Genomic DNA, 23391 nt, shown 5'->3' on the forward strand with positions numbered 1-23391 from the left:
GGTGTGGGGCTCCCGCATCCATCCGCGGGGCACGGGGTGGGCAGGGGCGGGCAGGGGCGGGCAGGGGCGGCGGGGCCCTGGGTCGGGGTGGGCCAGCTCCGCCTCCTCACCGCCCCGGTGCCGCCCGCCTCGCGCCGAGGTCCTCCGACCTTCAGACCGTGATGGAATACTGAGGTATATAGTTTCTCCGAAAGTTTAAGAAACAGAATCAATAACGTCGGGCCCGACGGCGCGGGAGGACGCGGGCGGCTTCCTCTACTGCTGCAGGTTGAGCGAGAACTTCCACTGCTGGGACAGCGCGGGGCCGCACACCTCCACGCTCAGGCCGCCGTTCTGGGCCCCGCGGCTGTCCAGGCACAGGTTGCTGCCCACGTGCCGCAGCTTGGAATTGCCCTCGATCTGCTCCCATTTCTGCAAAAGACAGGAGAACACCTTACAGCAGGGACGCCGCCAGGAGAGGGCACAGTGGGGCTGCTCTCATAACAAGGTCTCTGACCAGGATGGACGGGCATCCGCAGCAGCCCGGGTGAAACCACGCACCTCAGATTGGGACGTGAACTCACGTGGCCGGGACTCGAACCCGGCCAAAACCCTGACTGGGACCTGAACCCATGTGGCTGGAACTCCAACCAGGCCAAAACCCACAGTCTTCCAACTGAGATCACACACCTTGTCTCAAGACTTCATGAAGCTCAGGTTCCTGATGTCTCATCGCAGAAAGAATTCAGCGAGAGACAAAGTGATAGGTAAGAAGTGGATTTATTTAGAGAGGAACACACTCCACAGACAGTGTGGGCCATCTCAGAAGGCGAGAGTGGCACCAGGGTTTGAGGCTGTCAGCTTTTATAGGGGTGGGTAATTCCATAGGCTAATGAGTGGTAAGAGTATTTCAGATGTTTTGGAGAAGGGGCGGGGATTTCCAAGAATTGGGCCCCCGCCCTCTTTTTGACCCTTGTGGTCGCTCTTGGAACTGTCATGGCACCTGTGGGTGTGTCATTTAGCTTGCTGATGTGTTACAGTGAGCGTATACTGGGGCTCAAGGTCTAGTGGAAGTCAACTTGTCCGCCATCTTGGCCCCATTTGGTTCTTATCGGTTTATGTCGTGTCCTCAGGCTATGTCATTCTTTCAAAGGTTGTGCCCTGCCCCCTTCCCTCCTGTTTCACGGGAACAAAACATTGTCCGCTGAGGGCCCAGGAAGAAACCAGCACTCTCCGCTTAGTTTGCAGCCCCAAGCCTCCTCTCCGGGCCCTGCTGGAGACCGCTTCCCTGCCCCATCCTTCCCCCTCTTCGGGCATCTCCTCGACCAAGCCCCATGCTTGGGCCCCCGCCCCTCCTCAGTCTTAAGGACTCGCCACATGGGGGAATTTCCTGCAGAGACTTGGCATTCTTTCACAAGAAGGCCTCATCTGAGGATATTTCCCCTCGAGGAAGCAGCCACAGGAACCAGGCCAGCTCCAGGAGGGCCCAGGCTGCCTGCCCCTGGCTGTTGAAAGCAGCCCTGCTGAGGCCGGTGCAGGGCCCGGGCCCCTCAGCGTGCCCGCCTACACGTAGGACCTCGTGCTGTGCCAGAGGGATGGGGTGAGGCCAATGGGAGGGAAAGGGATGCCTGTGTGGACAGAATGCCCTGCTGCGGAGACCACCTCTCCACTGTCTGTCTCTCCACCCTCTCCACCTTGCTGGGTGTGTGGAAGCCTGTCTCAGCTAGCCTAAGTCCCCGAGTGCTACCTGCCGAGTTCTGCGTGTGCCACCTGTACAGTCCAGGGTGTAGCGCCTTTGTACTCCTGTGGGTACGCACCTGTGCCCCACTAAACCCAAACCAGCCAGGCAAACCACCGAACAAGCCCACAACCCAGCCGTGGGAAACCTGAGGGCCTCTCACGCTGTTGTTTATCCCCATGTAACAATCTCTAATGTTTGTTCTTTACAAAAAAAAAAGTAACATGCTTGTTTCTTAGAAAAGCTCTCCCTTCCTTAATGCAGTCTGTCATTATAGTTAATTTTTTACACTGTATGCACAGAAGCTCCTTTCCGTTGGTATTTTTGCAAATCCTTTGGACATCGTGGAATTACATTTTCTTACTCTTGCTTTCCTTTCCCCCTTGACTCTGCAAATGCACACCTAACACAAACACACAGACGTGCCTGGAAAGCCAATGTTCCAACTGGCAAGAGGAGTGCAGCTTCGAGAGAGAACTAGCTGAGGAGCCTCCTCTCAAAGGGCAAGTGAATGAGGTGGGAAGGAGGCAAAGCAAGGCAGGGAGGGGCCCTGCAAGGATGCTCCCGTGGGGACCCTGGGATGCTTGCTAAGCCAGCCTGCCGGCCTGGAGTTTTTGCCAACAGTGAAACGCAGTGCAATCCGATGGGCACAGGGAGAGGGACCGCCCATCACCTGCCCATCACCTCCTCCTTCATTTCTGTTCCCTCTTTGCTGTCATTCCTCCTGCTCTGTCACGTGAAGCGTGTCTGTGCTGCCGACATCTGTGTGTCACTGAGTAGCCAGGGCTTGCTTGACAAAGAATCTGGAATGGGTGGACTTTGACTCCATTCCCTGGGGAGCTCTGCCTGTGTCACAGCATCAGCCAGATGGAAGGCCTCAAAAATGCCCAAACCCCAGCTCCGTGCGTGGGAGGCGGCCTCGGCAGCCCAGAGCCCTGGGCCCAGAGGGCTGTGGTGGGGTGGGCAGATTCCCAGATGCAGAGGCTCTACTGAAAGGTCCACACATTCTCTACCGGGCAAGGAAGGGCTCGGGGTTGACAGTTTAAGAGATCCCCACTTACGTACGCCACACGCCCAGAAGAGCTCATTGTTTGCAGGCCTTTCTCCCTCTTATGACGTGAGCCTTTCAGGGTGAGAACCAGACGGTGGCAGGAACATTTCAGCCCTTGACGTACAGCAAGCTCTCACTAAAGAAGACCCCTCCAGAGATGGAGCATCTGTCTGTTCTTAACAAAGGTTTGGAGCCCAGATAAAGTCATCACTTTATTCCTCCTTTACCCTAGACGCCCCTGCCCTTACAGCCAGGGCAGGACACCTGGCCCAGCACCATGCTCACCCGACGCAGGTCCCAGGAGGCTGGGGCTGGAGACAGTGGCCTCCGTGTTTACCAGCCCCTCCTTCTCACTCGGGTGCCACGGCTGTCAACATAGATGGGCATTTAGGGACCTGCTGGGGTTCCGCAGAGCAGGGCGGGGGGCACCCGGAACCAGGCGGTGGGGACAGAGGAGAGACGGCCCTTTTCAAGTGTTTCCTGACAACTGGGCTCCAAGCAGGGGACCTTGGTGTGGGCCTCGGTGCTCCTGGGGGACCCTGGAGAGGACCCCAGGCTCTGGGCCTCAGCTTCCCTTCTGTGAAAGGAGTGGTGGGTGGGAAGCCCACGTGGGCTCCTGGCTCCAGCCAGCCCCAGGCCTCAGTTTCCCCAGACCCGTGTGTCTCGTGAGGAGGGACAGAAGATGACAAGCCCGGCTCCCGTGTGGGCACATGGGAAAGTCCTTTGGGGGTTGCACTAGCCACTCCCCCTAGGCCCAAGAAAGGCTCTGCCCCCAAGGTACCCCCAGGGCGCAGGTCAGAGAAAACCAGCCAAAGAGGTAAACATACGTTCTGAACCGTTTGGAAAAAAGTAACACGAGTGTGCGTGTAACGTCTCATCCAGTTGCACCTTAATCGTTTATAATTTGTAAACTTAAAAAGGAAAAATACTTAATGAATAAACAAAAACAAGCGGAATTTCTCTTTAAAATGGCCAGTGGTGTGGGGAGGAGAATGAGAACATAATCGGAAATAAGCCACAGCAGGCCTCTGGCTTCAGAAATAAAGGCCTCTTTATATATATTTTTATAAAATATAGGTCTTCCTTTCGGGCTTGGGGGTTCATCAGCAATGGAAGGGAACCGGGGTGAAACACTTCCTCTGGAGACATTATCGTGAACCTCAGTACCTTTTCTAGGCTGGTTTGTAGGTCAGTGTTTCATTAGCTTCTCGTGAGTAAAGTCATACATTTTCATTTTTAAAGCAAAGCTGAACTCTCGCTGTTTCGGGCCAGCACCGCTCCTGGCGGGGTGCACTGGCTGGGCTGCTCCAGCTACAGAGAAGCCAGGGGCCAGTGACACCGCTGGGCACCGCCCCCCTTCCTGGACCAGGGGTCTGTGCCTCCGTGCAGGGGTCGGTGGCGTGCTGACCCACCCACACTGGCCACCAGCATCCCCGTCCCTTGGGTGTTCTTGGGCATCACCAGACAGAGCCTTTCTGGGCGCAGTACCCACGCCTGGGCACGAGGGCCACGTCTGAGGAAGGGCCCCGCCCGGCTCAGCTGGCCGCCAGGGTGGGGGGAGCCGCCTCCGGTGTTGGGACGCCCCCTGCCCCAGTGCCCAGCCTGGGGAGGCCCTCACAGACCCGCGCAGCTGAACACGCAGCCTCGAAACACAGCCCTGCCTCTACAGCCTGTTAGAGGACAGACCAAACATAAACAGATGGATGCAGAGGGGGAGGAATAACCAGGACGGTGACCTCCCGGCAGAAGGACCAGCCCGCGCCCTGCGCCCCTCAGGTATCCCAGCGCTCGCCAGGGGCTCCATGCGGGGACGCAGAACAGCGCGAGTCAGAAGGTGCCGCCTGTGAACACCCAGTGTCCCCGCTGTGATCCAGGCCCTGGGGGGGATGGGGGAGCTGGGCCCGGGCTGGTCCCCGGCCGGCACCTACCTGCCGGCTGTCGTTCTCCCGGCAGCCCTGCAGCTTTATGAGGGAGCCAGGCGCCCGGTCCACCACGGTCAGGCACAAGTCCATGTGCTTCACCGACTTCTCCTTTGTCAGGGCCCATTCCTGCAACACAAAGCCAAGGTCAGGGCTCGGCCTGCGGGGCTGCGGGGTGAAGGATGCAACAAGGAAGGGCCCCAGAGGGGACGGCACGTGGGGAACAGGCTTCAGAAGCCCTGACCAGCTCAGGGCCAACGAAGGACTTTGTGCCTAAGAGCAAGTCTCCAACCGGGGGTGTCGGGGAGCCTCATAACTAACTGAGCACTAAGCCAACAGTAGTAAGAACTTAAGCCCAAATGCAGGTTAGAGCTCCACACCCCATCTTCCATCATTAACTGTGGGCTGTGAATGCTGCAGCTCCAGCTTGGTTACCCACAAGGTGGACAGTTCAGGGTCAACATTTCCTTGGAATGACTCTGCCCCGACACGGGTGTGGTTTGGAAACAGCGTTTATGACTGTGGCTTGTCACGTGTGAAATTATAAACCACGTGCAGCACACTTAACCTCATCACTGAGCACTAAGCTGGCCTACTGATGCTTGGGAAGCTCTGTGAGGTCCCTAGGAATGGATCCAGGTATTTGTACCCTCGGTGCCTATGATGTGTCTGGCACTGTTTTAAGCCCTTTCAACAACAGCCCTATGAGAAGCTATTATTATCCCCATTTTACAGATGAGAAAACTGAGCCAGAGAGTGCTGAAATAACTTGCCTATGATCTTAAAAAATAGACACACATCCCTTAAGAGCTGAGAGCAGAACTACTTATTCTGAACACTAAACAAGAGCGTCTGAAAGGGCAGGAGGCTGGGGAGGGGACACGATGGGTGACTGGGATCACAGGGTGGAAGGCGGGAGAGGAGGTAGGGAGCCTGCTCTTGGCAGGGCTATGGCGGAGACAGGAGGGTGAGGCTTCTGACCGTCACTCGAGGACGTGACACTTGCAAAGGGATAAAATCCACGTGAGCCCTCAGGATCTAGAAGCAGCGAGGCCTCTTCCAACTCAGAATCCCACAGGGGGTGCCCTCCCCGTGCCCCGCTTCTGCTGTACGCCCAGGAAAGCTGCTGCAAGTCATCTGTCCATCTGTCTGTCCGTTCATCCACCCAGTGACTGTCCGCCGAGTGCCTGCAATGACTCGGACTCCTGGCAGTGAACACACAGGCCAGGCCCTGCCCTCTGGAGGCTTCCTCCCCCGTGGGAGAGCAGGTATCACACTAGTGCTTGTGTCATGTAACTTTAGGCACGATTAAGTGCTAGGGAGAGGTGGTTTTCTTTTTTCTGTCCTCAGGGGACAGAGCTAAGGGAAGGAATACAGAACGTTCTGAGAAGCCTCACTGCTCAGTACCTGAATCACCTTGGAGCAGATGCTCTGTTATCAAGAAAGCATTAACTGCAGGTTCTTATTAGTCATCAATTTTACACGCATCAGTGCATACGTGTCAAAAAAACAACTAATACTAAACTTTCTTTTGGTTATTTGTATGGAAATATGTTAATATGAATGTTTCAGACATTGCATGAAATTTCTAAAAATCTTATATGTTCTGTTCTGGTATAATGTTAGAAGTCATAATTCTAGTTATTACTTTAAAATGTGTATCTCAGAAATAACTAAATTTCCTTGTCAATTGCATCATTATGAACTTTCATCAAATCTTAAAAAAAGAAAGCATTAACACCTGGAGGCCACACGTGCACCCCTCCCCCAGCCAGTGGTGACACACAGGTCCAGCTGGGAGGGGTGGGCTCGGGCCACCATCCAGGAGAGGAAGGGCAAGCCCCTTGGCCTGTGGGCGGGCTTCCTTGTCCCCTAACAGGGAGTCAGACTGGGCAGTCCCCTCATCTTCAACTTTCTCACCTTTTTTTTTTTTTTTTGCAGTACGTGGGCCTCTCACTGTTGTTGTGGCCTCTCCCGTTGTGGAGCACAGGCTCTGGACGCGCAGGCTCAGCGGCCATGGCTCACGGGCCCAGCCGCTCCACGGCATGTGGGATCTTCCCAGACTGGGGCACGAACCCGCGTCCCCTGCATCGGCAGGCGGACTCTCAACCACCGCGCCACCAGGGAAGCCCTCTCACCTTTTAATTAGGGTTTCTCCAAGCGTACTCTGTGAGGAATTCTATGAAAAGTTTATTCTAGGTCAAGTAAATTTGGGAAACACTGCATTTGGACCCCGTGTCTCTCTTGCAGATTCACTAGTAGCCCATCAAAGGCTCTGAAAGATCCTGGGGTAGAAGAACCTGCCTGGTCTGTTTTCCACCGTTGCCCAAACTTGGAAGCCCTGTGCACACCTGTGCCCACCTGTCCCTGGGGGCTCTTGGATCAAGTCTGCAGAGCCTTATCAGAAGGGCCACATGCCGGGCCCTGAGGGTTGGTTCCAATCTTCCATGATGTTGTCCTTCCACAGGGGGGTGGGGCGGAATGGGGTGCTTTCAAAGCACCACCAGGTACCACAGAGGTCCCAGGAAGGAGCAGACCATCTGTGTGATCCAGTGACAAAAAGACCCCGTCCCCACTTGGGTAAGAGGAGTGATGGGTGGGATGACTGTACGGAGAGGGGTTTTCGGTTGTTCTTGGAAGCAGGTGTTGGAAAGTATTGGGGGCTTTGCTGATCCCCAGTGAAAGCTCACGTTTGAAGGTTTCTACAATCTTCTTGCTATGGCGTGCTTCATTATTTTAAAGCAGGTTTTACACTGAATTCCAGAAAAACTAACTCAGCTCTGCAAACAGCAGAGATAGCTACCACTTTCTTCTTGCGCATTTCAGTGATCTGAATTTGCAAAATAAAGTGCATGAATATTTAAGAAACACTTTTTTGAGCTGCCACTCTTAAATTTCCCCGTTTCCTGTGTGTCTGCTGAGGCCCAGCCAGAAACCAGATGACACACCTTATTCTTCCGGAGCACGGGCCCGATTTTCCATAAGAAAATGCCGTTTACCCCTCGTTTCTCATCCCCGGGGCCCACTTGCCCTCGGTTCAGACGGGACTCGCTCTGGAAGGTTCGCAAGGGGACCACCTGAGGCAGCCGCTGCGGCCCTGGCTTCCGACCTCCACAGGATGCTTCCCCGGGGCCCCAGCCGCGCCTGGCTAAGCGAATTACAGTTAAACAAAGTGAGAACTGTACATCCCGTCACACTCGCCACCCACAGGTGGCTGGTGGCTGCTGTGCTAGGTGGTGCAGATCTAGAACATTCTCGTCAGCCACACAAAGGACTATTGGGTGGCCTGATCTTGGAAGCGGCTCGCTGGCCCAGACTGGTCCTCGGGGGACGGCAGGGCTGGAAGCGGCGCACCGCCTTGCTGTGACCTGCCCCTGCATCCTTCCTGCTGGGAAGCCCTCCCTGCCCAGCGCTCACGTGGGGTCACCCACCCTGGGGGCTTTCAAATACCCTGATGCTCTCTGACCCCAGACTCACGAAATTAGGCTATCCGGGCGGGGGACCTGATACCCATGTTTCCCAAAAGCTCTTCGGCTCAAGAGCCAGGGAGGTCATCTGCCTGGGACAGTGGCCAGAGCTGGATGGGGGCTGCCCCCTCCCCATGCCTCGCTTGTCTAATCTACCAGGCCTGGGCCATGCCGGGCAGCTGCGAAGACAGCACCACCAAGAAGAGACAGGAGGCCAAGAGTCTGGGGCTGCCGTCTGCCCAGACGCTCCTTGGGAGGATGGGGAACAGCCAACTTCACACAAAGGCAGGCGCCCTCTTTTGAAACAGTTCTATTTAAAGGAGGCTCTGGGATACACTGAGTTAAAATGCCTTTGTTTAAAATGGCAGGCCCGGGCTTCCCGGGTGGCGCAGTGGTTGGGAGTCCACCTGCCGATGCAGGGGACACGGGTTCGTGCCCTGGTCCGGGAGGATCCCGCGTGCCGCGGAGCGGCTGGGCCCGTGAGCCATTGCCGCTGAGCCTGCGCGTCCGGAGTCTGTGCTCCGCAATGGGAGAGACCACAGCCGTGAGAGGCCCGCGTACCTCAAAAAAAACCAAAAAAACAAAAAAAAAAAACGGCAGGCCCCCCAGAGTAGGAGACGAGCGTACCCAGCATCGCCCAGCCATTTTTGTTTACGAGGCCCTCATTTTAACAAACACCTGTTACTGTCTCATGGGAAAAGCACCTTCTAGAGCCCTGTTCTTCTGGGACACACAGGCCATGGCTGGGCCTGTCAAGCCCTCACTTACCTCCCTCCTTTTCCACGAGGACCGAGGGGGTGGGCGTTTCAGATCTAAGCTTGATATCATCTAATAGGCAGCCCTGGCGGCCATGGTTAAGCGTCTGTGAGCAGGGACATGGGCAGGTGCAGACGCAGACAGGGGCCCTGGGATGAGCACATGGCCGGGCAGGACGGCGATGGGGAGGGGAGGCCACGTGGCCCTGCAGCCACAGCCCAGCCCACCCAAGGCAGAAGGCAGCTCCAGGAGATGTCCCCTCTGGCCCCGAGGCCAGCTGTGAGGGGGCAGCCATCGCAGGAGGAGGGTGGCAGCAGGACATGTGGCCTCGGGCTCCCTTCCCTGGTGCCCCCGTGCACATACCTGGTTCCCTCCAGCGTTGTGACACTCATAAACTCCGACAACGCCATCAGCAAAGTGTCCCAAAGTGTCCAGGCAGTTGGTCCCCTGCTGCAAGGCCCCAAAAGCTATATCCTGGTGGTCGGGAACCCTGAAACCAAGGAGACAGTCACTTGCTGGGCTTGAGGGCCGCGGGCTCCGTGCCTGCCCCCCACCCCCCCGTGCTCAGAGCCCTTGTCTCACGACGGGGTCGGGCGGCAAGAAGGCTGCCACCAGGCCACGTGCTGCCCCCAGTGCAGGCCTGGCCGTGCCCTCGAGACAGCACAGCTCTGAGCCTCTCGACTCCTAACCCTAAGTGCAGGTTTTAAGTCTAAGCATTCTTTCTATGTCGTACCAGGGACAGTTTTCGGGAAAGAAAAAGCCCCTTGTCTCTTCAGGGTTAGCTGCTGACAGTCATTTAGGAAAGCAGTTAATGTGGTCAGATCCTGCTGCCTGGAACTTTCCAGTAGACTTAGGATTGGCCCTTACCTAATAGAGGGGAGACCACAGGTGGGTCTGTCAGGTGGCCTGGTACAGACAGAGCAAGGCAGCACAATGGGGGACGGGGCAGGCTTCGAGCCCGAGCCCCGCCTTGGCTGCGGACCAGCCGTGCGCCGGTCAGACTCATCCTCTCCAGCCTCGTGCCCTCTCTGCACGGTCCTTCCCCGCAGGGCCGCCGCGAGAGCCGTGGAGCACCGCACCCTGGCACTCAGCGCAGGGCCGGGCCCACGGGAAGCAGGCGGTGGATGGCAGCAAGTGTCACTGACACACGCGAACATCAGGGGGGCTGGCGTCCCCCTTGCCGGGCATGGACAGGGCAGCAGGTCCACCCACCGCCGTGGTGTGAACGCTTGAGATGTGGTCTCAGGTGGTGCAGGGCCCAAAGTCGCCCCAAATCACAGGGGACCTCAGGGCGAAACTGTGCTTTAATGTCACTGCATCGGGAGTCTCGTCACCAAGTCACAGGCCACTGTGACAGCAAAAGCGAAGTGGGCGCCGTTAGGGGCTACAGCCCACTGCTGTGAAGCCTCTGGTCGACCAGGGGAGAGGCAATGACCAGGGGCGTCCCACTGGTGATGTCCTTCCCAGAGGGGACAGAGAGAGGATGTTCTGCTCCTTCCCCTTCCCCTCAGGGCATGGCGGGCACGGCTTCCCTTTAAAAGCAGAGGGAGCCAAAGGGCGATGGGAGTGAATAGCAGGGGACAGGCCGCGGGACCTGACTCTCAAATCTCCGCGACAAGGGCTCTGAAGGGCCCGTCAGCACACAAGAGGATGGTGGTGACTCCTGCAGTCACAGCCCCTGTGCTCGAGACACGTGACCTGCTATAAAGTGCACTGGAATATTCGGGAAAAGGAATGTGCCACTTCGAGGCAAAACCCATCTGGCAAGCCCTTTAAGAAGATGGAGTTCAGGTGCGGCCTGAAGCCCGCAGACCGGCAGGTCCTCTGATGAGCATCAGCGCTCCCTCAGGCCTCGAGCGGGCAGCCGTTTAAAAGGGCAGGCCAGGTGTAGAGGGCAGCTCAGGAGTATTTCTGTGTCATCAGTCCTCGTGGAGGGAAGCAGGGGGCCAGCGTGGTTACTCCCGTGACACGAGGTCAAAACCAGCCTGGAGGAGGGGGCACCCCGGGCAGGCCATCCTCTGGGCCTCTGCTGGGCATCGTTACCTGCTGGCCCACAGGCGGGGAGGGGATGGAGCTGGTTTAGCCTGGGGTCTCCAGGGCAAGAGGAGCCGGGAGGGTGAGGCCCGGGCAGGGAGGGCCTGAGGGCTGCCCCTCTGGCCACTCACAGAGCCCCGTCATCTCGCCAGGGGGACGAGCTGCATGAAGTGACACCTGGGAGGGTTTCTAGGTCTGTGAGGAACAGGAGGGGAAGCCCCAGAGAGCGGCAGTTCAGGGAGCCCATCTCGGGGGGCCTGGGGACAGCGCTGGGGCCCCGCTCCCAGCCTCTCGCCCCGAGCACGGTCTGCACTCCACCACCTCCAGGCCCTGTGCCCGCTGGCAGAGCCCGGCCCCGGGGCCTCACCTTAGCTCTGGGTAGACATTTTCCAGGTACCATTTGAAAGGCTTGCAGCTAAGTTTCTTCCTGAGCTCCAATCGGCTCTGAATACTGCAGAAGGGAACAAGATTTCTTTATAAATGTAAAGAACAGACGGGCTCTACGTCAAAGCCAGAGATCTGCCGATGAGACAAGAGCCAGGGCAGGCGGTGGAGACCGGACCGTCCACACTTCTGTCCCCAGGACCCTGCTGTCTCCCAGGCACCTCCCGAGAGGGCCCTCGCCTGCCTTGGGTAGGGTCCCCCTTTAACACCTGGTGGCTCTTCTCAACTCTGGCCACAGAACGCTGCTTGGGGTGTGGGCTGACCACCCTGCCGACACACACACACACACACACACACACACACACACACACACACACGGATCCCAGGCAAAGCAGCAAGAGAGGGCACGAGTCACACTTACTTTCCATACGGGACATTTCTGGCAGAAGGCACTGCTGCGTAATAGAAGTTTTTGTATTCGTCCATCCAGACCTCTGCTGCCCGGCGGGTGTTCCTAGAAACAAAACACATCTCCTTGAGCTGTGCGTTGCCATCTTTCTGTCAGTGGCGTCCTGTCTGCACCGAGGAAGTGCTGGTAAGGAGGGTGCTTTGGCGGGGAGGGGGGCCTGATGGCCCAGCGGTGGTGCTCGCGGAGCAGAGAGCAGGCTGCTCCCCAGCCCCCGGGTTGTATATCAGGGTAGCTGGCGTTCCGCAGGCGCTCACTGAACAACAGAAACCGTGTCCTCGTCTTTCACAGAACACAGATTGTCACAGAGCACAAGTCCAAGTCAGAACTACAGCACAGGCAGGTATTTTACAGCAGGGACTGCGGCTGTACCATCGAGAATGACAAAAGTGAATCACTCTGCAATAACTCTTACTGTGCATCCCCAGAAGGCTGGTGCCAGGGAGCACGGCCAAGAAATCCTTGGCCTCTTCTCTGCAGCCTTTCTCATGTGGCTGCGATAGAGAGCTACTACTAGACAGCTCTGGGGAGAAGCTAAGAGCACACCACAGTTACTCTTAAAATTACTTTTGGCAGAGCTGAGCTGAGTGAGTGTCCTGTTTGGACCAGGAATGGTGGGGGACAGTAGTGTGTGCCCCACATCTGGGGTTCTTACTGCCCTGCGCCGGAAGGGGAAAGACGGAACAGGCTCCTCTAGAAGGCCCGAAGCATCCGTGCTTACATTTCACAACTGTGGAGAGTACCATGGCCCACGATCAACAAGGCCACTGGGACAAGCTGCCTTCGAACGTGTGACATGTATTAAAGGCTGCCACACACACATGGCATCAGTATCTTCTCCTGCCGGAGTTCTCTTTAGAGCATCTGTGAAGCAGCGTTACAACAGTGAGTCTCTGTGCTCCGTACCCCGGACTCTGGTCCAAAGTAGACTCACACCTTAGGTTTAGATAGAGCCAATGCTTTTTCAGAACCCGTATAGAAGGTGTTCTCTTCTTCCAAGATAAACACGTTAGGAGGCAACGTTCACCTTTTACAAGAATACCTTCCCTCTATTAGAAAGGTCTCTTTTAAATGGTGAGCCTTTCAAATCATCTGAGTTACAATTACTAAAATAATTTGTTTGGGGCATATATCCCTCATATAAAGTGACATATGTACCTAGATGGATTGCTGTTTAGAAAGCCCTGTAAGAGGCAGACAATTTGAGAGCACCTGTCCTCTGATCCAGCAGTTCCCACTTCTAGAAATTTACCTCAAGGAAATAATCAACCAGCAATGAAAATATGCTCAATTTAGCACAGTTTATATAATGGCAGAAAAAACAGAAACTATATGACCGTTAACAGTAAAGTGGTCAAACACATGGACTCCTCCGTGGCCGTGAAAGATACTGGTGTACATGCTGCCTGTTGCCATGGACTGATGGCCCTGACTTGATGGGTGAAATTACAATAGATCACAGAACAGTACAGAGTCGATACGTGTGTGGAGGGAAATGAAGGGTGGGGCAGAGGGGGACGGAGGGAGAGGGAGACTGAAGAATGTTTTCACCAAATTATAAGGTTTTATGAATTGCAATCACACAGTGGTTTGAAGTCACCTAAGTCATTAAGTGATTTAGTCATTTCTCAACTCCTAAATGCAAAACCACCTTTTCTCTGTCTACTTAATAAAAAAAGATATGTAGGTAGCTTCAGAGAATGAGCTTCGTGTGCTGCTCGGCACTAGTTTCAAGTCATGTATTCAAATGTTTCTTAGGTGCCTCCTCTACGCTACGTGGTCTTCCAGGGGCTGCAGGTACTGGGCACCTGGGCCCACTCTCGTCTATCCGGGTTCTTCCCGCCTTTGCTCCCTTCCTGCCCCCACTAGGTGCAGGTAAAGTCGCTCTAGCGGGAAGCAAGCAGGAGACAGAGAAGGTGGAACTGGCCAGTTACACTGCCTGGTGGTAATAACAGAAAAAAGTCTAGTAAGAGAGTAAGTTTAAACCGCTGTTTCCTGTATTTAATCTATTCGTAGTTTCCCTCGCCATGAATTAGTCTCACCATTAACTATTCAACATGAACCCAAATATCCTTCTAAGGCACCTGTCCCACGGCTATTCTGACTGGGAGCTCCCCTGGCCTTTGGGTAAACTCTAATCCACGTGCACACGCAAGCACACACGCAACACTCTCCAAACAGTCTATTTAAGAGGCTTGTAAGGGGCTAACTGGAAACGTAGCTGTGTAAAAAACAGAGGCAGGAACCGCCCAATGGTTCTCTCTCAACTGGTCTCCAGGGACGTGAGGTGACGTAAGAGCCTGCACGTGTGTCATCACCTGGGTCTCCCTAAAGCAACAGGCGCCCAGGGCACACCCAGGGTTGGGGGGCAGACAAGGCAGGACCCCACGAGGTCACTTCTCCATTCATTCATCCTTCCCTGCTTCTCTTACACAGTGACCCTACACAAATGAGATGGTCCTCTACCTGCTATGCTAGAATGCATTTTAGAACCTGTACCTCATCCCTGAATTCCAGCAGCCTCAGGCACTAACTGTGCTTAGGGATCCAGATAAAACCTAACGTGGACTCCAGAGCCAAGGCGCCGGAGATGAATCTCACTTTCCACCTGCGTGAACTTAGACAAAGGAACCGAACCTTTTTGTGCCTTAGTCTCCCTTGCCCCTAAAGTGCAAATTAATAATAGTACTTAATTCATAAGGTTTTATAAGGAGTACGTAAGTGAATATCTGTAAAGCACTCAACAGCCTGGCACACATGAAACACTCTATAAATATTAGCTATTGCTGCTAAGTCCCAATTTTTAGTGGCGAAATACTTATACACTGAATGCCACATATTAGAGGAAATTAAAGAGAACTGGAAAGGGACCTCAGAAATAACACATTCCACCTCTTTATCTTTTAGGTGAGTCAACTGAGAGAGGGAGAGAGAGAGGGAGAGGGAGGGAGGGAGAGAGAGCGAGAGGGAGAGAGAGAGAGAGAGGGCGCAGGGGCCGCGACGGCCTTGCTGAAGGCCTGACAGACCCACGCTGCCCCCTAGTTCTGAAGCCTGGGTCCCTTTCCTCCCCCCATCTCCAGTGTATGGGGCTCCCGGGCTGTAAAATACAAAGGAAAAGGTTTCTTTCTGAAAATGAGTGCCTCTTTTTTCCTTTAAAAAAAAAGTGCATAAAGCAATGTTTTGTGTATTTTAACGGACTGTTTTCTGAAATCCCACGCTTTGCTGGTAGATATCAGTGCTTTGATTCCAAGTATTTGATATGTCTCTACGAGAGGTTTCTGGGAAGCATCTCATGCTGCCCCAGGGGAAAACGTACATTATCACTGTTTGTTTGATTTTGTAGAATTCATCGTATAAGAGCATATTTTTGTTTCTAACAGAGCAGAAATGATGTTTAGACAACATTCGGGAAAGCATACACTTTTGGGGAGAAGGTAATTTGGTCAGAAGCATCATTTGATATTTGGCTTCTATTAAGGTTCCCTAGAAAGTTGATACGCTACTCTAAGAGTCCAGCTTCTGTACAAGACAGGTATACTTATAATCTGTACTTAATAGAAGTTTTCAAATGCCACATGAAAGATAAGCTGGCTATCCTCCCCCCGTGCACGCCCACACTGCTCTGAGGTTTCCCTGTGTCCATAGGGGCATCCCGTTAGCAAAGTGTGTGACCGGCAGCCTGGGGGTCACCCTTGAGTCCCCCCTGGCCCCCTCCCGTCCATTGGTAAACACGTCTGCCTGGGGCTGTAGCTGGCACCTGGCCCTGGCCACCTGGCTCTGCCCGGCCCTGCAGTGGAGAGGGGACACGTCACTCGCACCATCGTTTCCTCCTGGCATCATCCTTGCGGCCCTCCGCCCAGGGGCCAGAAGGACACCCTTAAAGTTCAAAACAGAGAAGTCGAGCATCTGCGTAAAACCCACAGGAGCTGCTCCTCCTCCTGCATCGAAAGACACCCAGTTTCCCTCAACGCACAGGGTGCAAACCCAGCTGGTCTAGTCTCCCTCGGTGCCTATGGTGCCCTCGTTCTCTGGGCTCCAGCCATACTGGGCAGCCTTCTGTTCTGCAGGCTCATCTCGGCACTGAGGACCTGCTCCCCATGGGCTCCTGTGGCTCTGGGACAAGCGCCCGCCCACCCTGCTAGCCTGTCCTCCTGCCCCAGCATGTCGGCCGCGTGACCACATTCTGCCTGGCTCGCAGCATCTCTCGGAGTCTGAAGCCATCTTTCCAGCTGAACGCCCCCGTCTCCCTGGGCCAGGCTGGCTGGCCTGCGCACGGTTCTGTCTTTCGCATCTGAAAGAATTCCTGAGGAAAAAACGTCGTCCCCCGCACTGGTAATTTGCTGTTTTTTCCTTCAGAAAACTCTTCATTTGGTGTCTTCATGTTTGCAAAAATTTACCTATTATCTATTGTGTATTATCTGCCTCTATAGCCCAGTGAGTCTTGGGCTTGAATTTGTGTGGCTGCCTTTAGCGCTGTACACATATTGCACCTTGAAGGGTAACATGTGATTAAAAAAGTCCAAGCACTCCTCTCTCCTATCTCCCCATAACATGTTTTGGGCACACGGTTCGGTGACCAGTCCCACTGGCCCGACCCCGGCCTGCGCCCCACCCTCACCCCCGGCCACCCCAGTTTGCTCTCCATCAGGACAGCTGTGTCCCTCTGAGGCTGTCCTGCACGTGACCTCGTGCCCCACGGCACCTGCTGAGACCAGCATCTGTCACTCAGCAGGATGCCGCTGTCCTCAGTCTCCACAGTTGCCCTCGTCACTGCCGAGCGGCGGGCCCCTTGGAGGACACGTTTCCACACAGCCCACGGTCAGCCCTGTGTGCGGGGTGGTCAGCAGTGCTCTGGGCCCTGCTCGGCTTCTCGGCCACTTACCGGGCAAAGACGGTGCCACTGCCGCCGGGGAAGGTGTAGGGGTGCTGCTTCCGGAACACGTGTCCCACGCGGCTGCAGGGGATGATCTCCAGGCTGCCGCCGCACTGCCACACGCGGAACGAGATCTCTGAGGTGGTGAACGACACGGGGTGACCGAGAGCCCGGGCCACCCCCATGGGGTGCAGATGCCCACCCTACCCCCGTGGCCTGAGGCGATGACGAGGGAGCATTCCCTTTCCAGAGGGTCCTGAACGTGCCGCGTGGGGACCTCTGACACCACGTCTCTAGGCTCCAGGGCACCATCAAGAAAGTATGTGTGAGGGGTATGGGGCAGGGCGTGCCTAGGCACGTCAAACCATCCAGCTGTATACCGGAAGTATGTACGATTTTAAGTTGTCACTGAAACCTCGATAAAGGTGGAGGGAAAAAAAAGATTGAATGAAAGGTCCTATTTCAGTTCACTAAGAGGGTGTCTGCACAGCACAGTGTCGTTTTACAGACAATGTAAAGTAGTGGAGACAAAAAGAAATAATTCATGCCAAACAAACTACCCACACTGGGACATGTACTCCCTTAGATTTTAGCACTGATCAGAATTACAGATGCCAGCTCTACCTGTGTCACCAAATCCCATGTTTTCATGAAAGAATTCTATCTGAAATTTAAAAAGAAGTAGGAGTGAGCCTACAGAAACATTTTTCAAATTCAGACTAGAAGCTCTGAGACAAGAGTGATTCCCTGGTCTACTGTCCCTGTAACGTCACAAACACCGTGCACGAGACATGGCCCGGAACTCCTCTCTGATCACGGAGCATTACACGTGCCTTCTGGGGATCAGCACTGAGTTAGAAAAGGCAACGGACAAACCACGCATCAAAAGGCATGAAATCCCACAATCAGCCCTAAGGCAGATGTAACAGGCAATCATATACGCCATCTTCCTCTAAAACTTATTTTAAGGGCCCCGAGCACCAGCACGCACCTGGGCTTTCTCCATCCAGGACAAAAACAACCTCTTCCCTTAAATTGCAAAACTTATGTCATCCTTGCACACCAGCAGGCGTCCAGCCAGCCGGCCAAGTCCAGTGACCAAGGGTACTCGAGGAACTGCCAGGCCTCACAGCCAGCCCGGCTCTCAGCAGCCGGTAACCAGCAGGCTGGCAAAGGCTGCTCTTCACCTGCGTCAACATAAATTCTACCCGCTGAGTCAGGACACGCGCAGAGCAGGCGCTGGTCACGACAACATGCGTACACATGCGGCCCAGAGCATCCACGCTTGGGAGAAGCCTGGACAGGCAGGCACCCAGCCAGGCTCCTGTCCTGATTGCCAGCCATTCTGAGGCTGCAGCCTGAGCCAGAGGCCCGACTGAAGGCGAGAAACAGGTTAAATAAGAAAATCAAGACAGAATATTCTGGAGGGTTAGATGTCTTTTTTTTTTGAAAGACTTCACGAGGTTGGTACGGAAGTGCCTTTCCTCTACATCACCCTGCCTCCCTGACAACATGCTGGGGAGTGAGACAGAACGGCAGAGTCAGCAGTCACGGCAGCCAGTGCAGACGGAGCAGAATCAGGCGCGATTCGTGTGGACCACAAGGCCTCATGTGGTAGCAGGTGCCGGGCTGCGGCAGAAACCCCGTGACACCCACTCAGGCGCCAAACAGCATGAACTTCTACTTGGATCTGGTGAGCCAAAGCCAGAAACACCTCCCCAGTAGGAATGAGTAAGATACGCAGCAGTTCTGGGACTTTAATGGCCATTTCCCTTGTCGTATTGAAAACACGTGGTCATAACCACCAAGGCTGAGCAGAGTGTCAAACAGAACTTGACTAGGAGGCTCTCTGTATCTAAGGAAATAAAATTCAAAGATACAGTTGCCTACCTGGAAAATTCAAAATCGGGGCCCATGAAGGCCCCCTGGCTTCTGTATGGGGAGCCTATTAAACCAGTAGGGAGCCATTCAGAGACTTGGTGGAAGAGTTTTAAGGCCAAGGACAACTACAGTTATATTCAACTGATTTCACTGAGCCCTACAACATGGGGATGATTACTCAGGACAACTTGGTGGCTTTTTTTTTTTAATGTATTATTTTTAAAATATTTATTTATTTATTTTATTATTTATTTATTTTGGCTGCACTGGGTCTTAGTTGCGGCACGTGGCATCTTCAGTTGCAGCATGCAGACTTCTTAGTTGCAGCATGCAGGCTTCTCAGTTGTGGCATGCATGCGGGATCTAGTTCCCTGACCAGGGATCAACCTGGGCCCCCTGCATTGGGAGTGGGGAGTCTTACCCACTGGACCACCAGGGAAGTCCCCAGCTTGGTGGCTTTTTAATTAGGCCGTTTGTGTTTGCATTTGGCTCTGCTAACAACCAGCTCTGAGACCTCAGTCCTTCCAGAAAGCATGAAATGAGATGATGCAATGGGGGCAGTCAGCATCCTTCCTAATGCTGCAGGGACGTGCTGAAAAGGACAAATAATGTTCCCAAGTAGCCTAACCCCTGCAGTTCACAAGCGCCAGGGATCGGGTTCTTCGTCCTTTTAAATTATTTATTTATTTATTTTATTTTCTGGCCATGCTGCGCACCTTGCGGGATCTTAGTTCCCCGACCAGGGATTGAACCTGGGGCCAAGGCAGTGAAAGCGCCGAGTCCTAACCGCTGGACCGCCAGGGCTCTTTGTCCTTTTTAATTGCTTCAATTAGACTTACACTGTTGGTCAGGAAGTCTGGGAGCACTAGTGGATTTGGTGGGGCACACCTGGAGGGGGTGTTTGGATTTGACTTGGGCATCCCTGTCCCCTGCCTCTCCTAACTCGGGCCCATACAAGCCCTCAGGCTGGACAACTGCTGGGGGTGTGCAGGCAGCACCCAGAAAATCAAGTCTGAGCAGTACCAAGAAGAGAGAAAGACTCACATCACAGACTCTTTCTGCTGAAACCCTTGTGCCTGTTTAACCCTGATGAGAGAAGACCCTCCAGAGCGGCCGTGTCAGAGCCTGTCACAGGAGGAGGTGCCAGGATGCTCAGGCCGGGTGGCCCCAGCCCCTCCTCCCCGCCCACCGTGTGTCACCCTACCTGAGCCCCTTGAGCCCTTCCAGGGAACCTCGCACACGGCACAGCTACATAAACATACAAACCAAACCAACAATAAACTAGGTAACAGAAAAGATTATTTCCCCTCCCGCTGGTCTCTGGGTGCAAGGTCTCCTTTGATATGTACATCAACACTCTCTCTACACCCTGACACAAAAGGCCACCTGCCCTCCAACCACGTAAGCCTAATGGCACACACTGTTGCAAACCCCACCGCGTTTCGGTCCCCCCAGTGGTGGTCCTGGCTGGCTGGGCTTCCCCAGGGATGTCTGCAGGGCGAGGGTGACTCAGAATTCCCGTCAGAAGGTTAACAATCCTTCTGAAGCCTTACGTGCTCCACAGCCTTCAACCAAGCCCTGCCTAACTGTCAGTGTACTGTTAAAAAAACCAAAAGGCATCTGACTCTGATCCTTCATCCTGGTGTAGTTACTGAGTCTAAAGAAGCTTGCAGAATCAACCAAGGCAACAACCTCTCTCCACAGATGAGATGCTATCACTAACATTAATATCATAAAATGAGAGAAAAATAATGGGCTTGTCTAGTCTCTTTAACTTAAAAAAAAAAAAAACAATGTCTCTGTTACAAGTAAAAACTACTAAAAGTGACAGTGGCATCCTTTTTACCTCCTTTCCTCGCCCCCCATCCCTCCTCCCAGGGTACGTCTACCCACGGCAGAATGTAATTCAACAGCATCCAATAGCCAAGGAGACAGCTCAAAAGCTTCAAGTGAAACAAACAAAAACCCCTAAACAAACAAAAAAATTAAGCGTCTTTTTATCTTTATGGAGTAAATACAATGCAGCTACCAATAAAGACCAAAGTCTATAAAATTTAAATGTCCCTAAACATAGGTAAAATGATTTGTATGCATTATTACAAAAAACAAAACGAAACAAAACAACACGAAAACAAATTAGAACCATTCACAAAGTAGTCAAGAAGGGACGAGGTGCCACGGCCTCTCCACCCCATCTGATTCCCATGACTACAATTCAGCCAGTCCGACAGGCTTCGCCAGGGCTCACTTTCCACCCTATGTGGCTAAAAATGAATCTTAGAACCTGAAATACTCCCCCCATTTTTGTCAGCTTGCTTTCCAGACCTTGGACTCAGAGATGACATCAAAAAGTATGCATTTTCCTTCAGAGACTTAATATGTATCTAGCATAATGCCCAACCCAAGACACTTTTAAGAATAAAAAGGGTGCTATTTATACCTTATGGGGGACTAATTATGTTCAGTAAACGGTCACTTTAATGTCTTTACAAACCTTTTCCAAGTGGCACCCTGCGTACCACAAACTCTTGCTTAACAGTCTTTCCAAAGCTTCCACTTTTCATTTCTACCCCTCTTGGTGGGCAGGAAAAGACCACGGTTTCAGCAGAATTGGAAACGGTTTGGTGTCCGAAGACACAAGGCTCATACGTACCCAGGTTTTCTCCTCCCCACACATCCATCATCATGTCGTATTTCCCCAGTTCTTCAAAATAGAACTTATCCATCACAAACAACCCTCCAGCAATCATAGGGGTTCTAAAGAGGCAGAGAGGGTAGAAGGGAAGAAAGGGAGAGGTCGAAGGTCAAGGTTAGATGGCCAGCATTCTAATGCCAAGGTCAAGCCTACAGGCCGACCTTAAAAACAATAGCACAGCCATGGTCTTTGGCTCAGAGCTCTGGGTGCCCCTCTCTGCTTGACCCCTGCTGTCTTCAAGCGCCCCCCACTTGCCCTGCTCAGATGCTCCCAAGAGCGAGGGGCTGCGCGGAGCCTCCCTAGAGAGAGCAGCCGCTGGGGCTGGGACACTCGCTGACAGCGCCCTAGGCCGGTGCTCGGCTTTTCTGTGCCGCGGTCCCCTTGGAGGATTACAAACAGTAAGACGCTAAAGCGCCCAGCGCACGTAGGGAACGCTCGATGATGGCAGCTACCCGTGTCCTCATCCTCATCCCGGGGCAGCTTCCTCCTCTGTTGGACGGGACCGTCATCTTCTCGCGTCCCCATCAGCCTGGGGACAGGCCAGCGACAGGACCCCAGCCCTGTGCCTGCGGAGTCACCGTGAGAAGTCAGGGCCCCGGGCCGCATGTCTGGAGCTCACTGCTGACGGGGGACAATCGCCGCAGTGCAGACGGCTCCGGCGTCCGCAGGGTTCCCCATAACTACGCGTCCCTGGGGAGGCGCCCTCACCCAACCCGGGCGCGGCTCAAAGCCAGCTGGTAGTGCTTCCTCCGGGGGACAGGAGGGCGGGGCCCACCGACGAAGCGGAGCCCACCGGGGGCGGGCAGGAGGCTCCCACTCGCTGCCCACCGCCTCCCCAGTCCCCGAGGGCAGCCCGAGACCCCACCCCGTGCGGGAAAACGCTCTACGCCACCAAGACACGAAGGATGTGGAACTGGCAGATTTGATACACGTACATAGAAAAAAAATCTCAAAATACTTTACCCTATAATCTGGAGGCAGAGACTCTCCCCTGAGCTAGCACGAGGGCAAATGGGGGTGTGGCTGGAAGGTGAGCGCTCGACTAGGTCCCTAGGGAACATGGGGCCTGCTGTCTCATCTTCCACCCCAGAGAAGGGCACCCGAAGGACACCTGCCTGGCACTTACTTTATGGGGGCGACCGGGTTCCCCTGCCGGGACCGTCTCTGCTCAGGCGTCATGTAATCCCATTTGAACACCAAGTTCCAGTCAAAGCCTGCTGGTCAGAGAAGAGAGAAGAAACACAGGACGCTGTGAGAACAGGCTGTCTGCTCCCGCACCACTGTTCCTCACAGCTTAAAAATATTTGTGGGCTTCCCTGGTGGCGCAGTGGTTGAGAGTCTGCCTGCTGATGCAGGGGACACGGGTTTGTGCCCCGGTCCGGGAAGATCCCATATGCTGCGGAGCGGCTGGGCCCGTGAGCCATGGCCGCTGAGCCTGCGCGTCCGGAGCCTGCGCTCCGCAACGGGAGAGGCCACAGCAGTGAGAGGCCTGCGTACCGCAAAAAAAAAAAAAAAAAAAAAAAAAAAAAAATTTGGTATTTGGAATGGACTCACTGTAACCCAAACAAAGGAAAAACAAACAAACAAACAAAAACGACGCAGAGGGAAGAGAGTGACTTGGGGTGGTGGTGCAGGGAGACCAGCAGGGAGGACGCACATTGAAATCTTCTTTCCCCAAGAAGCTTACCCAAAACAGAAGATGTGGGTCAGGCTTTTCTAAAACCAAAATGCATAAGAATAAATGTGAAATAAGAGAACTGGAGTCTGTGAGGGCACATCCAAGGGCTGTAAAGAGGCGAGAAAGAAGAGGGATGGATTTAAGAAAAAATCTGCCAGGTGCCCCCAACATGATCCCAGGGAAGGGACGGCAGGGAGGGTCAAGAGTAGGTGGAAACGAAGGGGCAAGCGAGCTTCATTTCTGATAACATGGCACCTGCCCCAGGTCACTTCTAGAATCCACAGGCCGTGCCGGGTGGCAGAGCCCGGGCCTGGCCCCTGGACATGGTTTCTGGCTTCCGCAGGCCCCTGGTCCACAGCTGTCGGGTCTTGTCCTTACTCAGAAGGTACCTGGCACACCCCACCTGCGGACGCTCTCCACGGCATGGGCCGCGTTGCCCAGGGTCTGACAGCCAAGCCTCACTGCTCCAG

At 54.3% G+C, this 23391-nt stretch overlaps 1 protein-coding gene across 1 annotated transcript in view; it reads right to left on the reverse strand.

Annotated features, from left to right (window-relative positions):
- Positions 1–255: 255 nt before the first annotated feature.
- The window catches only part of GALNT2 (polypeptide N-acetylgalactosaminyltransferase 2), a gene marked incomplete at its 3' end in the record, with an annotated part of 175128 nt that continues 151992 nt past the window's right edge, over positions 256–23391 (reverse strand). The window contains exons 9-16 of the mRNA XM_079703673.1: positions 22370–22457; positions 21202–21305; positions 16677–16803; positions 11750–11842; positions 11312–11395; positions 9274–9400; positions 4697–4816; positions 256–411 (exon numbers count right to left, since the gene is read on the reverse strand). Of these exons, the coding sequence (XP_079559799.1) occupies positions 256–411; positions 4697–4816; positions 9274–9400; positions 11312–11395; positions 11750–11842; positions 16677–16803; positions 21202–21305; positions 22370–22457 (899 nt within the window). The remainder of the gene's footprint in view (positions 412–4696; positions 4817–9273; positions 9401–11311; positions 11396–11749; positions 11843–16676; positions 16804–21201; positions 21306–22369; positions 22458–23391) is intronic.

Source organism: Hyperoodon ampullatus (genome assembly GCF_949752795.1).
Source record: "Hyperoodon ampullatus genome assembly, chromosome: 1".
Taxonomy (NCBI): Eukaryota; Metazoa; Chordata; class Mammalia; order Artiodactyla; family Ziphiidae; genus Hyperoodon; species Hyperoodon ampullatus.